Genomic DNA, 17,455 nt, shown 5'->3' with positions numbered 1-17,455 from the left:
GGATGCTTATGTGACTTTCTTTTTCTCCTTCTACACCAGGTAGCCTCTTGCTCCCACACCCATTCTCACATTTTCCTCCATTGTCAAGTCACTGTCATCCCTATTGACTTACCTCCAAATAACTGGAACCAAGGAACACACATATAAACAGCTGCTTATAATGTAAAAACTTCTTTCTTCTACTTTAAGTGTATTTGCTCAACCACATTACTTTTCCTTAGTTAATGCTTCTATCTGTTACATGTACAGATCAACCTTTTCAGTTTTAGGTCTCAAGAATAGGCTCTAAGTAGCTATTATTTAGTAGGGCTAATGGCACAATTTAAGGTTCTATTAGCCTTTGTACACCTTTATATACCAATCTAACCACATTCCTATGGTTCCCAGAGTGTGCACCAAGGCGCCCTGGGGTGCAGCAGGGAACTCACTGCAGCACCAGGAAATATTTTAAAAATTTGAGGGAAATACAGCAACACGAGCTATCAGACATCTTGCGAATTACTAGCTCAGAGTAGATCACAGTTTCAACAGCAGGTGATGCTACATTCCTTTCGATGATGCCATATATTAATGAAGATGGGTTTCCCACAGTGCCCGTGTTAAAAAGCAAGTACCGTGTGAAAATCAATGTGGAAAAGGAAACCAGGGGTCGGTGTCCAATCCGAGAAGTTGTGCAGTGTCCAATACGTGCCCACATTCCATTAGGAAGTAACTGGTTATTTAAGAGCGAAATGAAAATATTATTTTTTCTATTAATTGTTTTTTTTTGGTTACTTATTTGTTAGAACATAAATACGTATTAAGTTGTTTGGGCCTAATTATTTCTTTTGGCCTAAGGGCATTGTGAAAAAATTATTGAGATGTTACAGGCATTGCAAACCAAGAAAGTTTTGGAACCTCTGCTATAGGCTAATTTTTTTTTTTTTCCCCCAAATTTCTTGACCTTGTGGATTTGGATAATCTCGTCAGGTACCTGTTTACTCCAAATCTTTTAAAAGTGGACCAACCTGTTGCCACATGAGAAACAAACCTTTTTTATTCTTTTTAAATATTTATTTTTTGTCTATGTTTAATTGTGGTAAAAAACAAATTGTAGTCTAATCCCTTTGTCTGTTGATAAAACATATAGTCGAAAGACAGATTCAGGAAAATGCCTTATCAATAGTTCAGGAACACCTCTTACATACATCTGATGTAGCAATGCTGGCACCTACGATAACTTCAATTATTGCCCTTGACTTTTTTTTTTCCAGTGTATATTTTTTATGGGTTATAACTTCAAGGAGTTGGGGCAGGGGCAGATAATGATGAGGAAGGGAAACTTATCTTGCTGCCAATAAAATATCCAAATCCAACGAATCAAACTGAAGCTGTGATTGTGAAGGGGTTTTCCCACAATCCTCTACATTTGCCAGCCACTGAGAGATCCGTTAATTATATCATTTTACTTTTTCAATGATATAAAAGTCAGTAATCCACTTCCATGCATTACAGACAGATTTAATAGAGTGTATACAATGGAGTTTTCATCAATAACTTCTTTCTGCACCTACTACGTGCCAGCCACTAGTTCTTGTCTCACTTTACACTGCAACTCCATGCCGTAGGTAGACATTGCTCCATGCATTCTCTAGATGAAGAAACTAAAGTCTGGAAAGGTTAATAACCTGCCGTGGGCCAGACAACTGGCAATTGGCAGCACAGCGACGCAGCCTCAGATCTGCTTGAGTCCACAGCTCGCAATTTTTCCCCATGGCAATATTACCTCTCACAATTATAATCATAAAACTGATTCTTCTGAGGTTTTATCCATTGCTGCTTCTAGTATTTTGAAATATCTGGCCTTTCTTTAAAAATACATGTATTTTTATGTAAAATGGCATCACAATTTGAGAAGAAAAAGAAAAGAAACAGGGGATCAATTATTTAAATACAGCACTTTAAAAAACGTAATCTTCTATAACAATAATGCTATTTGTATTGTAGAAAGTGCTTTAAAGATGATAAGATTATTGTTATTTTTTACAATAAGTTTTTAGCCTTGTTAGTGTAGTGCTATTCAAATTTCACAGAGGAAATGGAGTGAAGTACAATTAAGTGGATAGTCTTCAGCAGTCACACAGTGTGTGAATTTCATAGCAAATACAAGGTTAGACCCTTGGGGATCCGTGTTGATGTTCACCCCTTCACTGAACACTTCCTCTCCTACTTTATTCCACATTAATAATTCACTTCACTGGAACAATGCCTGGTTACCTCAGCCCAAGCCATGGATGGCTTTCCTTCATTTATTGTGGTAAATGCTAAAAGAGAATATTGGCACAGGATTATTCAGGGATATTTGATAACAGATTGAAGTGTGAACATGCAGTCTCTGGAATCTGTAAAATTTATGCTTTTTGAGTGATATCCAAATATAGATGTTCTAAAATTGTAGCTGTGATCATAAAGACATTTTATCATCTCTATTATGTTTGTTCCCAGTTTGTTTATGTAAAGGATGTATGACAATTATTTTTCTTATCAATACCATGTTCTGAAACAGAGAACCTACGAAGTACAAACCTGTGTCCCTGTCTTTTTACACTTCTTTGCGGGATGCAGATATTCTGCAATGGGAATGTAGCTGATGATAAAATTTCAGTGAAACTCATGATGACAGTATAACTAAGCTGTTTCCCTGACTCAGCTCCAGTAATCTGGAAGGGCTGTAATAAGCGATACGTCCTCATTTTACTTTCTGGAGTCAATAAAATGGTCAGATGATATACGGAAATAGCACCTTTACATAACCATTTTTTCTCTTTTGTGAACCTTTCCACAATTAATTCATAAGTTTTGAAATGCCTGGCTCTTGCCAATTATTGGAGATAAGACAAAACAGCAGTAACAACTAAATCTAAGGCAGTGGTGGGTTTTGAGGACAAAGGGCTCCATTTGGTCAGAGAATGGATGGCGCTGTAGGTAGCAGAGTTAAAAAATAGTTAATTTGAACGTGGCCAAAGGACTAAAGCTCAGAACGTTTCCTTTCACAATGAGAAAAAGGAAACCTCTTTTCCTTACAGCTTAATCGCTCTATTCCTATTTTTAATACATCCTACTTTATAGAATAGCTGGACCACATTTTTCAAGCTAAAGTAAAAATTCAAGGATTTATGATAATCCTATGCGGCTGGATGTAGGTGTTTCGTTTTCAACGGAAGCATTTCTCTTTCTTTGCTGCAGTGCTAACATTTCTCAGCTTCTCGCTACAGTCTTCTTCCTGAAACTACTCAAGTGAAAAAAAAAAGTCTTACCAGATAAGCAACAATTCTTACTGTACTGGGGGAATATTCCACATCTTCCCCATCTATTTATGAGAAGTAACTTCTTCAGGCTTTTAAAACCAGAATGTCAAAGAGCCCAGTGGAATCCTACCTTGCCCACATACTGATAATCGGATCCTGTGTATTCCTCCAGCAGAAAGAACTGATTCCACATCCAGCTCCTTTTCGAACGGTTCAGCTCATTTTTGCTGTTTCCAGAGAGCTCCAGGGTCCTTTTCTTTGCCGGGAAACCACTAGTCCTCTTAGATAGTGGAGTTGAGAAAGTTGGGTAGGGCTGGCCAACCCAAAAGAGAAGCAAGAAGTATCGGTAAGTTCTCATTTTGATGACACAGTCCAGTCTCTGAGTAGTGGGTACCCTTCTCCTTGAAGTGTCTGTTTTCACTGCACTGTATCCAGCCTCATTCCTCCTCTCTTCCTTAATGTTCTTGGCTTGGCTCTCAGAGGATATCTGGAAAGAATAATAACATATTAAGCATTTTTAGAGATGCTTAAAATTCAGCGTTAGAGCAAATAAGCTCTGGGGAAAAAAAGAGGACATAAATTTGAATAGCAAAACAACAAAAAATAAATTGTCTATCAATTTTGAAATGAGGAAAACAGTCTTTCAGATATGCTAAATGGAAGGTGTGTTCCGAGTAGGAAGCTGCTGTTTTCCTCTCTCCTTTTCTATCACATAAAAATCCTATTTTAAGTAATAGCATTGCTGTAGGTCAACATGCCAGAGTGGATTATTTCACTACTCTTTTACCTCTGAGTGTGTGGGTTGAGATCTGGTTAGAAGAAATGAGTTTGTGTTTCTGATTCTATTTGCATATTTATCCTCATGAAAGAATATCACAGACAGTTTTGATTCACTTGAAAGTGGATAATGTTGAAGTTTCGCTACAGTGTATCGAGCACCTGTGATGTGGAGGCAGAAGCCTGTTCTGCAGGCTCTTGGCTTCGGAGATGTGATGGAACAGCCTGGGTCAAATAAGGTTGGAAAAGACCTAATGCCTTCTCTTCAGGATGCTCATTAGCATATTGAGGTTTCTTTTTTTGTTGTTTTTTTTTGAAGTTTTTTGTCTTAAAAAAATTTTTTTTATACATATTGATGTTTCTGAAGTGAAATTTTGTAGCAATGATGATAAGCCTGCATTTAATTCAGTATTTCCCAAACTTGACCAGGAAACTTTTTTCCTCATACAACCCAATTAACACTACAGGATGGGTTAATGAACAACCTATGGAATTTGTATTTAATAGAATAAAGAATAAAATGAACAATTCTATTCAAATTTCTTTAGGAAATCCTGGTGGGCTTTTCTCTCTAAATTTTACTTGTATCATAGGCAACCAAGTATATATATTAAAATTGGTCCAACAGTTTCTATGTAATTTTCACAGGTACATCAGATATACCTCAATACCACAGTGAGGGCAATCGACGGCAAGATCTTCAGAAAAGTCAGCTATTATAATTGAGGTAATAATTTTCCATGACAAATACTAATTTTCAAAAACACAACCTATCTTTGAAACAAATCCTCGGGCCAGAGTGCTTGGCAAAGATGTCACAATTTGGTTTAATATCTTATGTAAATTAAGTAATACATGCCTATATCTCCTTCCTAAACTTCCCCACGTTTCTTGAAAAAAAATCCAATAAATTACTCCTTCATTTTACTATTTGATATAGAAAACATATTTTCTTAAATAATACTAATAAAAAAATGAAGGGCTTTGTAATGTAGAACATAGTAGTAATTAAGCTGGTACAGTTAATAAATAAGTGCAGATAAAGAAACAGGTTGTAGGTAATCTGATCAGTATTTTTGTTCCCTCTATGTCAGAAAAGATTTGTTCCCTTTTCTCCTATTTTTCTACCAGGTCAATGTATATATGACCAGTTTTTTTTTTTTTTTACCTCAGCAATGAATAATTATAGCCACCCAACACATGTTTAAGTGGAAGTTTTCTGTTGGAATATAAGTGAAATATTTCACAGTGTTCAGCATTTTTAAACCTTTATTCCATTATTATGCATCTTCTTGACAGCAGGCTGGGGAAGTTGAAACTTCCACAGGTGAGTGAATTAGTACTGTGACAATTAGTCATGCTGGAAAAATGCCAGGTGACTATATTTGTCATTATGTGGCCTTGGTACAGGCGTGGAATGACTGATGATCGATTAGGTAACGACGGTTCTTCTCTCTTCTCGTGGATGGTATATAAAGGGGACTGAGAGACCATATGGAGAAAAGCCCTCTAAAGACATCTATTCATTTCTAGTAGTAGAGATTACACTGAAGTTGATTCAGGGGAAATTACATTTTTCTTAATTTTCCACATTCTCCATTATTTGCATAGACAAATCCTGCAGTGAAGAATTACACATCTGCTGCTGCACTCAGTGTGTGGCCCACGGTGCTGGCAGGAAAGAGGGATGCAGAGAATGGAGGTGTCAGCTGTTTAAAAGGCAGACTCCTAAAGGCCATTTTAAAGAAAAATCGATCCCTGTGGATGTTGTATGCAAACTCTACAAGCTGTTGCCACTTGACTATTAAATATTAGTTCTTTTTAATATCGCAGATACCAAAATGTCAAGTATTTCATATTTTTTTCTGCTTGGCTGGTAATAAGCTTTTAAAGTGGTACAAATTTAAGCAGAGTTTCCAAGTATGGTAGAACATATAGTTTTGCTATAACCCAGCTCTTTTTGTATCAACTTGGTAGGGTGTGTCCTTGTTAAAACTCAATATGCAAAATTACTAAAATCACCATGATCCACTCATATTTGGTGTTTAAAGGGATAGATTTCTCTGTGAAATTCTATAGTTAAAAAAAACTCCAACAAACTCTACACTGTTGAATATATAACTTAGCAATTCTCATATAACACTTCTTAATAGTCAGGATTGCACAGTGGTTAAGATTATCAATGTTGGAGACAGATTGCCTGGGTTTAAATTGCTGTGAATTGGGGAAAATGCTTGATTTCACTGCACCTTAGTTTCTTCTTCTGTAAATGGGGTAATTACAGTAACTACCTCATAGGGTGTTATATATGGATTAAATGAGTCATTGCATGCACTTAAAACAGTGCCTAGCACTCAGTAGGTATTAATACGTATTAGCTGTTATTATTATTATTACTATTATTGTTACTATTATTTGCATTACAAGTGTAGAATCCATCTACAGCAGCTTGCAAAAGTCTGCAAAAGATAGCTTGGTTACCTCTTAGGCTTTAAATACTTTTTTATGTTTCAATAGGCATTTCCAAGCAAGTCAAATTCTCTTAAAATTAAAGAATAGAAGCACTTTAAAAATCAGAATTAGTCCGTTTGCTAATTGTTTGCCTTTGTGTAGACTTCGATTCAGTATTTCACAGTAACGGTGTAGAAACAGAGAAGGCAGAAGCTTTGTGCCCACTGCCTGCCTCAAGAAGAATATGGGCAAAAAGGAAAGTTCACTGGAGGACAGACTCATTCATACAATCTATGTGTTTTTTTCCCCTTTCTATTTTGTTAAAGTTTTGAAAATCATCTTCACTTTATTCAGGTGAAAAAAAAACCAGACCTAGCTTCAATGTAGCAATTTTGCCCTTGCAAAAATGGGACTGGACAAACATGTCTTCTTGTAATTTAACATGCTGATACTATATTGAATAAGAATTTGATATAGTTGAAATTAATGATATACAGATTTTAGATTTTAATCTAAAAATATGAAATGAAAAAAAAACCCCATATTCCAAACATGACCTTAGATGCAAAAAACAGGATTCTTAAGGTGCTAAATGGCCATATGTTCAAGGAAAGGAAGGAAAGGGCCTGGTATAGCACAACTTTGAGAAATGTGGGAAAGCCGCTGGCTTCTGAGCAGTCAAAATACAGGAAAACCATATGGCAAGTAGTAATCAGATGTGCTGGCTCATTCTGTAGGTCTCAGAAAGTAAACTAAAATGACAAGAAAGTAATGGCCTACATAGACAATGAATTTTAAAATTGCAGGTATGGTTATTCAAGAAGGAAAGAACCAGAAGATTAGACAGTGGGAGTGGAAAGAATACAAAACAATGTGGATATTGTATCTTTTTGCCCCCATCCCCTCATGGCATTAACAGCAAATGAGTTAGAGATATCAAAAACTCTAGAAAAATAAAACTTGACCTGCCTAATTACAGCCCAATGACAGTTTAGCAATGAAGTTAAAAGATTACTTAATAGACCAAGTCTCTACTTTTTATTTTCTTTTTGCTGGAATTGTTTTTTTTTGGGGGGGGGGTGGATTTCTATTTCTTATAGGCAATAGTTTGAATCTTTGCAGAAGCCTTTTCTTAGTCATGTGTAGAAGGTAATTAAGATGTTTACGGATAGTGGGGCAAAGCCCACAAACCATTGATAATTACATACTTTGAAAATTTGCCTGGCAGCCAATATGCATATATACTTCAATCTTCACAAGAGTACATAGTCAAGTCCAGCTTTTATTTTAATGCATGCCAGTTAGAAGAAGCCTGGGCCTCATTAATTCAGGGTCTACCAATTTAGAATATGTGATAATTAATGGCAGAAGCTGGGCTGAAGTTTTCCTTTGATTAGCAAAATCTTTTCCACTAGATCATTGGAAATTAATAATGTAAAAATATTTCATAAGAGATATAGAATGAGAAGACAAACTACAATGTCTTCAAGTTCCTTGGAGTACTTTGGAATCACCTTTTATTTGCAAATAATTAATATGCTAATTAGAAAACTTCTCTATTGATTGAATTGCTTCTTCAGTGACTTATGTTTGATAACAGTCTGAATGACTCAACTATATTATCTGGTTTTGAGATACTGATTTTATTATACTATTTACAGACAAACAAGTAAATATTAGACAGATTTAAAAGCAATATAATTACTTTAAAGTTTTAGAATTCTGACTTAGCATACATTTGTTCTGGTGTTCTTGATTAATTCTAATCAGTGAAATATTACTATAATGCCATCTAGGCTTACAAATTAAACCAAGTACATTCACTCTTTGGCATGCAGAGCCTTGACTTTGGCATTGAAAGCAACTAAGCATTCAATAAAGCAACATTATTAATATATTTGAACCATTTACCCTAGTAAGAGAATGTTTTAAAATCTGTTATGAAATTATTTCTTCAAATAAATGGTGTTACACAGAAATACTGTAGCATAGCACTTTGCATGATGCTGCTCACAGAATATTATCTACCCATAAGTCATCCTAACCCATTGGCATAACCCATTAGTAATGCTTTTAGCATATGTACCATAAATCCCTTCTGAAATTTTGGTACATCTTCTCACATTCTATGGTCAATGAAGTAGAAGACAGCTGGTTATTTATAACTATTTAACATTTCTCCTGACCCTATTGTATTCCAACTCTTGAGAGCCTGAAATCTCTCCATTCTCACACTATCTTTGGGTGCAGTGGGGACAAGGATGGTATTTACTCCATTAAAACCAGCAAATCAAAGAAACAGGACTGTGATATCAGGATGAATTAAACAGAGTGAAGCCAAACGGACACATGGCTTCCTACAAGTAAATCTTTAAAAATATATATACGTTCTTTATTCTAAGAGAAGAGTTTTACAGCCAATTAAGTTTGTTCACGATTGATTTTCTGATCACCCAAGGAACTTTGTTTTGAATAGGTTGCCACCTGCTGCGAATAAAAATAAGTCTATAGTACACGGCTGATCTTCTAGAAGTGGTGACATAAGGATAAAACCAATTTAAAATTTTTGGTAGAGATTTCACATGAAGTCTTCATTTCGAAACCTCCATTTCATTTTTCTGTAAATGTCAAAGTCACTGTTGAGTAAAATTGGTTCCGTTTCGTGTGTGTAATGAACTCCACTGAAATGTGTCGAACAGCCTTGGCATCTTTCATCACATAGCATTCCTCTAGTGCCAATGAATCATTATGGCAGCAGTCATCGAATGATGCCCGAATTTTTTGTAAATGTTTATATTTGTGGATAATATGCCAATCTGTTTGCAAACTGATGTGTTTCCAGATGAACCTATTTCAACAGTATTACCCTTGTTCTAAAATGATATTCCAGACATTGCATTAATGAAGATAAAATCAAATGTGTTACAGCACATAAAATGGCGTTTTATATGTAGTTGAGGCTCAAGGAATATTTGTTGACTTGATATACTCACTTGGAACCAAAAAAACCCCAGAACTTGAATCAAAAAGACACAGTTCTTTTTCCACATTTTTTTTTGGGGGGGGGGGAGTCCAAACTCTTTTATTGTGAGAGGAAGTATCAGAATATGGTTAAGAACAGACTCTGGCACGTCACATGTCTAGGTTAGAAGCTCAGCCCCACCCAACACTGGCTGGGCAAATAGGGGACCAATGTGTGTCTCAATTTTTTTATCTATAAAGTGGAATGATATTAATAGTGCCTACCTTGTAGGATGGCTGTGAGGATAAAATGAATGAATCTATGTGAGGTCTTAGCTAGTAAGATGGTCACAACTACCTAAATTGTCAAAGAATATCTTAGCAGAGGACACACTTTGCCTCCTGCACATTTCTTATTTTGCCTTTCACAACTGAGGAACTGCAGTCAGTCACTCACTCATCTTTAAAGACCAGTACATGCCTATTTCTGGATTAACTTGAAACCACAGAAGCTCTGGTGACATCTTCATTTCTGGAGTGGAGGGAGTTGCCTCCTGAATCAGTGCTGGTGCTTCCCCATGATCCTTATTGATGCCTGCCCACTGTGTGTTCAATTGCCATTCAATTGTCTTTTGCCATCTCACATTCTCTGCAGTTTTTTTAAACCTGCTTGCTTCATTCCTTTATGAGTTATGAAACCTGCTTGCTTCATTCCCTTGTTGCCTGGCTCCTCAGGGCCTTTGGGCTTGTGGATGCTCTCTTTTACTTGTGTGAACAAAGGAGAAGAGAAAGCATTTTATGCCTTTAACTAGCTATTCATGGCATGAATTTTAAACACTTCTGTAGCAAACGATATGTTTAGGTTGCAGAAATCTATGAAAGACTTGGTTTCATATTACTCCCTGCTTGTACATTAGGCTCTCTGGCAGCTTTACTTCTTTCGGATGCATAGCCATTTAAGACAATGATGCTTGAACAAGACTGCAAGATGTCAAAACCCACTTGCGCATTAGTGCGAATGATTTCAGTGAGTTTGGTCTTCTTCCAATAGCTCAATGAAAGGGCAGCCCGAGTGTATTGGCTGGGAGCTACAAGGGTATCTTAGCGGGGGTGAGGAGTTCGAAACAGATTTAACTTTATTAAACTGCACAAGGAGTCACATGGTTGGGTTTACCATTAAGTCATTGTGAAATGACTGGCACGTCACAGATGCTTTTTAAAGGCTCGTACACATGAAAGTGCTATGAGGAGTGGAGATGTTGTATTTATTCTTGCTGATATAATATCTAAGCCTTTGTCAATCATGTGAAGTCTAGCTCATAATAATAGTTAAATTTGCCGTGCTCTATTCCTGAACCTACTATGTGCTAGGCACTGTGCTGAGCACATCACAAATACGTCTTCATTTAATTCTGATGACAATCTGTGTGATGGATAATATTCTTATAATGTCTGCAGATGAGAAACTGAAACTTACAGAGACTGAGTAGCTTGTCTATGGTCAGGTAATGGGTACATGATGAAGCCAGACTCTAGCCCTGGCATCAGACTCTGGAGTCCTTGCTCTGAACTCACTCTGAGGAGTCACAGGCCAGGCTGCTGTCCATGGTAAATGCTCATTATAGCTGTGACTTTACAACTGAATCTTCACAACTCCCCTAAAAATATAACAACAATACAGGTCTCTGAGAGGTAAAAATAGTTGTCACAAAATGTATAAGCTAAATAAGAACAGCAAACAAAGTTTGCTTTGTGCCATGCAATGGGATAAATGCTCTGTAAACATGTAGTCTTAAACAACAGTTCTTTGAAATGGAGACCACCACTCTTATCCTTTACTCCAGACACAAGAAACACAGGCTTGGAGGGACCGGATGCTTTGCCCAAGGGTGCACAGCTAGTAGTTGGCAGAACTTGGATCAAACCCAGCTAATCTGGAGGCTCCTTCTTAACTATAACATTCACTATCTCATTTGTATTTTGCTCATGGAAACAGCATCTAGGTTTTATTTACTCTCGTTTCAGACAAAATTTGAACAAATTTATCATCAGGTTTCTAAATCCACAGCAAATTAAAGAGACAGCGTAAGGAGTGCTGGAGGCTGGAGTGCCATTAGTAGGAGAGGGTGGCTGAAAGGCCCAGAGAAAGGCTTCAAAAGACAGGCAGAAAACTAAAGACAGAATGGACAGAGTAAGGAGCTGGGCCTGGTGGATAGGCGACACTCTGTGTTCCTACGCTGAGAACAGTCTGCACATAGTGACACCAGATAAACATTTGTAAAATAAGTGGATGCATGGATGAATGCATGAGCGACGGGATGTAAGAATGACTGAACGCCTGAACTGATGATTGGACTAACGACCGTAAGAATGGACATACAAAAACCTCACAGCACTTGAGGAAATCCAGCACACGAATAGTCATGATAATGATTCTGAATCATTAAGAAGAGTTCCAAGTTATGTTGAATGTTTGGTTTGAGAAGGCATGGATATGTAGAATAAACACAAGCAATATGACTGTCAAAAGTTACCACAGTGGTATTTATTTGGCTGTGCTGTGCAGCATGCAGGATCTTAGTTCCCCGACCAGGGATTGAACCCGGGCCCTTGGCAGTGAGAATGCAGAGTTGTAACCACTGGACCGCCAGGGAATTCCCACAACAGTGGTATTTAGAAGCGCTGCTGGGTGTTAGCCCTCACTGTCCTTCTCTCTCTTACTCCCCGTGTTATTTATCTCAGGCAAGCTCTTCCACCTCTCTGAGCTTTTGTTTCTCATGCGTGACATTGGGGCTGGTGTGCTGACACCCACGGATAGAACAGCACTGTGGTTAGAAGCACACTCTGAGCCAGTTCACCCACATGTATCCCAGCATCAATACTTATTAGTCTTGAGAAGTGGGCAAGTGGCTTCATATTCTGTGCTTCAATTTCCTCATCTTCAAATTGGGAATAGTACAGTTTTAGGGTCTTAGTGACAGCACCTGATAAACAGCATTTCTCTTTCTCTTTCAAACTTCAAAGAAATTAAGAAAACAACAACAATAACGAAGGAGTGTTAGACACCAAAATCTCACTTTTATCACCAAAAAAAAAAAAAGCCAGGCTGAAAAGGTAGCTTAGTTTGAGAGCTTAGAGGGCTTGCTAAGTAAACCCAGCATTAGGCAGACTCCCCCCTGGAGTCGGGGTTACATTCTATTTTGCTTTTCTTTTACAAAAGCAGAAGTGGTTGTTAACCTCTGGAGAGCAGGCTCCAATTCTACAGTTCAGAGCCAGAGGGAGTAACTTCCTGCTCTCACCCCTAGCTGGTTCAGGTACAGTACCCGGAGGTCTGAAGGAAGTGATCGGGCAGAATCTGTTTTAACCCCCATGAATTAAAAACAGATCATTAGAGACATCAGTGATCCTGAGAGCCAGTAAATCACTTATTAATTACCAACAATTCTTGCACTTAAAGCTTTGCTTTCTCGAGTTGTTTACAGCATCACTAAAAGGAAAAAAATGTATGAATAATTTAAAGACTGGGAGTTTAAAGCTTCCCTTAAAATATCTCTCACTTCAGGTCAATTATTGCATTACAGGCAAAATGATTTCTTTTCCATCTCTCTTCACCTTCCTCACCAACCCCACTCCCCCAACACACACGGAGAAATATGGCAAAAAAGGGAGGATGTGCTTTGGACATTTACCTGTTAACATTGAAGAGCTACAGTGGCTATTCTCACCCAGAAGGACAGCACTATTTACAGAGGTGTAACCTTTTACACCAAGTTGTTAATGGGAAAAAATAATTGAAGCCCCACTTGCTATTTGGATAGCTTCATTCATTCAGTGTGTTTTATGCAACACTTTATTTGCAGAGTATCCATAATCTAAATTAGATCCTTCTCATAATATCCTGGTGTAGTATCTTTGAAGAAATTTAATTGAATAAATATTGTATAACAACTTCAAGAGGTACTGCAACATTTAAAGGTTTATTCCCTGAGACTAACTAAAGTAGAAGGGGGCCTGTGAAGTTGGGGACATCTTAACTGATTCAGGCTAATGTTAACTGACCATCACACTAGACTTGAACTAGACAGGAAGACAATGTGCTTGAATGGGTTGCTGGATGTTTTATCAATTCTGATGGCCTTCATTTACAAACTTTAATTAGAACCTCTGTTTACTTGAGTCAAATTGTGCATAAAATATCATGCAAAACATTTTAAAAGGGAATTTTAATGATACCACTAAAGAAATGCCCTTGCTCAATGTTTACTAAACACTTGCCAGAACAAGTTAATTAATACATGTTTAAATAAGTGAAAGAAGAAGGGAAATAAAAGAAAAATCACATTCATCTTTTGTCAAGTTTCACTGCAGTTGTCAAAGAAGTTCAATTTCTAATTTAACGACTGCACTATCACAGTGTACATGTGTAATTATAAACAATGGGGCACCACAACACAATGAAGGCCAGCAGAAAGCTAATTCTCCCTGGAAGCTGTTGTTCAAAATAACTGTGCATTGTTATTTGATGTTCTGCAGTCATCAAATCAAGCGCTTTTCAATTTCATTCACCTATTAATTATTCCATGGTAGAAAATCAGAATGTTCACGTTACTTTTTTAATAGGTCAGTAATATGGACTTTTACTTATTTAAAGCTACAGAAAAATACTTTTTAATAGAAAGAGCATAATATGTAGAAAAAGAAAACTTTGATGATAGAGTTTTTAGTTCTAAATTTAATATGCCACCAACTTTTCAGCTTTATCTTTTCAAAATCCCCATTTTCCTCATCTATTAATGTAAACCATACTGCTTGTGCTAGTAAAGACAGATATTGGAAAACAGTTGATAATCTACTAGAAAAACAAAATGAAATCAATCTTTCTGGGATATGCCCTGTTATCTCAGTAGCTTTATGAAAAAGTATTCAAAAGTAGCTTCAGAAGAAAAAGTATTCAAAATAATTTTGAAATCTTTTGGAGAAAGAAAATGTACATATCCCATTAACGGTAACTACCATTATTAAGGAAATTATTCTCTTAATCAGCATGTCCCACATCAGTCCTATTATAGTTTGTTCCTGTATTGCCGAAGCTGATTACCAAATTTCTCAAATCCTCTAAAAAGCCACAACCTGTGCAAGCCTGGGAAATGACATTGACTTAGGAGCAGGCCTCCCTTAAATGTCTTTTTTGAACTTCCACTGATGGGCCTGGCCAGGCCAGTTCAGACAGCTGAATTAAGCCTCACTGATTTGTTATAAAAATTAAATACGATACAGTATGTAAAACACTTACTGCATTGCCACCTAAGCAGAGAATAGATAGTAGCCAGTATTGCTTTTGATATCATTGCTTACCAAGAGCTGATCTTATGCAGTGCAACAATAGTACATAAAACATTCTGCAGTCGTTGGGCCACTTAATATTAGTAAAAAACATGAAGTTGAAATATCATAAAATACAACCTGCTTAAAAAACAAAACAAAAAACCTTTCCTTCTATATATTATTTTTCTTTATCCCTAGAAAAAGGTGTGTTTCGTACTTAAGCATGCTGACTTGCTCTGTAATTTCAGTTGGCAGGGGAAAGAGAAGTTCCTAATATATTTTTCCTAATAAAATAAAGAATCTGAAGTGCCAGCATATTTACACACCTACCAATTATGAAATGAGTTTCCTTGGATATTAAAACTAAGCCAAAATATAACTTAGTCCTATAAAATACTGTCAAACTCAGCTATAGCTCCACTTGGAGCATCAGGAATTATTTAATTAGCAATTGATGAGTGGACTTTAATGTAACTTTATTTTTTTCCACGACACAGTAGGAAGTTTCCACAGTAGAAAGTTTTTGTAAAATGAGCATTTTTCTCCATAGGAAGAAAAAAAGTACATATTACATATATGTTTTTGAAAACATTTTAAAAGCATCTGAGAGTCAAGTGTTTCTGCCATCCTGAACTTTAGAAGATGTTGCAGCTCAGTCACTGATGTAACATTTCTTTCAGATGACTGTAAATAAAAATCAGGTATTATCCATGTTTATAAATACTCCATTTCACATTTTCTTCAGCAACAGCAAAAAATTTCAATTAATTGAATCTTAGCCAACTACAAATAATGCCAGAAGTGCAATACTAGGTGCTCCAGGTCATGGGCAACCATTAATTAAGATGCAAAGGATCAGCATTAGAGGCCCCAAATACAGATTTTTGTCCCAGAATTTCTTTGTTTTTTTGATAGGTATGGGCTGAAATATCTATAAAATGCAGCTTCAGCTATATGGGAAAAGAGGGTATTGGGTACAATCTTTATTTTGCTTGCTCTGGAATTTTTGATAAAGTTCTGAAGTGTCATTTTTGAAAATGAAAATAAGATTATTTTCACTTCGGGGTTTTTATTTATAGGGAAAAAAAACCCTTTGAATTCCATGTTACCTCTATTTTAAGGGAACGCCAATTCAATGATTTCCCATTGGAGAGATGGAGGGGGAAGACTAAGATCTTTTAAAATGGTTAAAGCTACCAAAAGTAAAATTTGTAAACTATGACATACCTTTTTTAGAAGTTTTCCCAAAATCACTTGCCAACAGGCTAATAGAAATGAATTATTTTCAAGATACTATCCATACTCTTTCATAATATCTAGATTTTCTGGCAGTAAAATTTTGTCTGTGTGTTTGTGTGTGTACATTTTGCTTTCTGAAATGTAGATATTTCTTCATATTGCTTTATGGTGGTTGAGTTCAAACAAGAAGAATTCTGAGAAAAAGATCGTACAACTTGTTAGCGTCCCAATTTATCATCCACCTATACAAGATTTAATGGTTGTGTTAACGCAGGTCTCAAGAATAATTATAGTCTAAAACAAGTCCTTAAAGTAAAGAGATGAAAAGAACTATATAAAGGGAGGGCTGTCATGAAACAGAAATTGCACAAGCAAGGGAACTTTCATCGTGTTGACTAAGTACTTTACTATGGGATTCTTTTTTAAATTAAGGTGCCTAGAAAGTTGGATGAAAATAAAATATGTATGATTAGCAGGGAATACCTTGGCTCAGAGTAGATGGATATGAGTGGAGAAAGGACAGAGAGGTGTTTTTTTTCCCCCCAAGTCATTACCAGCTTTAGTTCACAGAAAAGTTATTTCAAATACTCTCTTTGAAAGGCTGCTTTGAGGTCTGCTTTTAATTTGAACAGTTAAATATCGTATTCGTGCCAATGAATCTTTTTTCTTGTGTTAATATCATTAGGAAGAAAGCCTCCCAGGCCAGAGTGAATATTGTAATTGCTTAAAAGAAGAAATATATGGCATACATATTTAATAAAAACCTTTCAAACAATTTCCCTATGTTGGCTAGGCATTTTTGTTTATATAAGATAGACTTTTAGTTTTTAAAAAACTAAACTATGTTGAACCATATGGAAGAATCTCTAGAATAAGATTTTAGCAAATAACCTCTCACAGATCTTTCTCTGATTATATCTGTTTGGGTTGCAGGTCTGTTTTACAGGATCCTTAATCTTGCTCATACAATTAGAGTGAGCCACACTCTATCAATCTGGAAAACTCCTAAGAACAAGATAGGAATCATCATGAAACTTTGGTCATAAATTCCATAAGGTAATTGCTTTGATATTTTCCACATCTTGAAATGCTCCAAACAACTGAAAAATATTTGTTTTCAAGAAAAGTTAAAAAAAATTGAATGCATCACTACTTTTCAGAGCTCAACAGATTGCTGTCTACATGCACGGCATTTCTCACTGCTTATAACTAAAGAGAAATGACTTTGGCACTTTATCTATTTGAAGAGAAATTGTTACTGCAATTGCCTATGAGACATCAAGCCACCTGCCACAGCATCCCTGGCTGTTTTGTTTTGTTTTGTTTTTTCTTTTGTCCAAGGCAATCCTTTCTAGTCAGAGTGGGGATAGAAAACCAGTATGCCACCAGACAGAAGTAGCTGGAGCATTCTGGCT

General features: G+C 36.4%; 1 protein-coding gene across 2 annotated transcripts in view; it reads right to left on the bottom strand.

The window, feature by feature from the left end:
* The window catches only part of CDH6 (cadherin 6), a 129,241-nt gene that overhangs the window by 58,249 nt on the left and 53,537 nt on the right, over positions 1 to 17,455 (bottom strand). For both annotated transcript variants that reach the window (XM_082382246.1, XM_082382245.1), the window contains exon 2: positions 3,418 to 3,774. In XM_082382246.1, the coding sequence (XP_082238372.1) occupies positions 3,418 to 3,645 (228 nt within the window). In that variant the 5' untranslated portion in view covers positions 3,646 to 3,774. The remainder of the gene's footprint in view (positions 1 to 3,417; positions 3,775 to 17,455) is intronic.

The sequence above is a fragment of the Balaenoptera borealis genome (genome assembly GCF_965194805.1).
Source record: "Balaenoptera borealis genome assembly, chromosome: 2".
NCBI classification, from domain to species: Eukaryota; Metazoa; Chordata; class Mammalia; order Artiodactyla; family Balaenopteridae; genus Balaenoptera; species Balaenoptera borealis.
The sequence above is the reverse complement of the archived record's forward strand: the minus strand, read 5'-3'. Positions and strand labels throughout refer to the sequence as shown.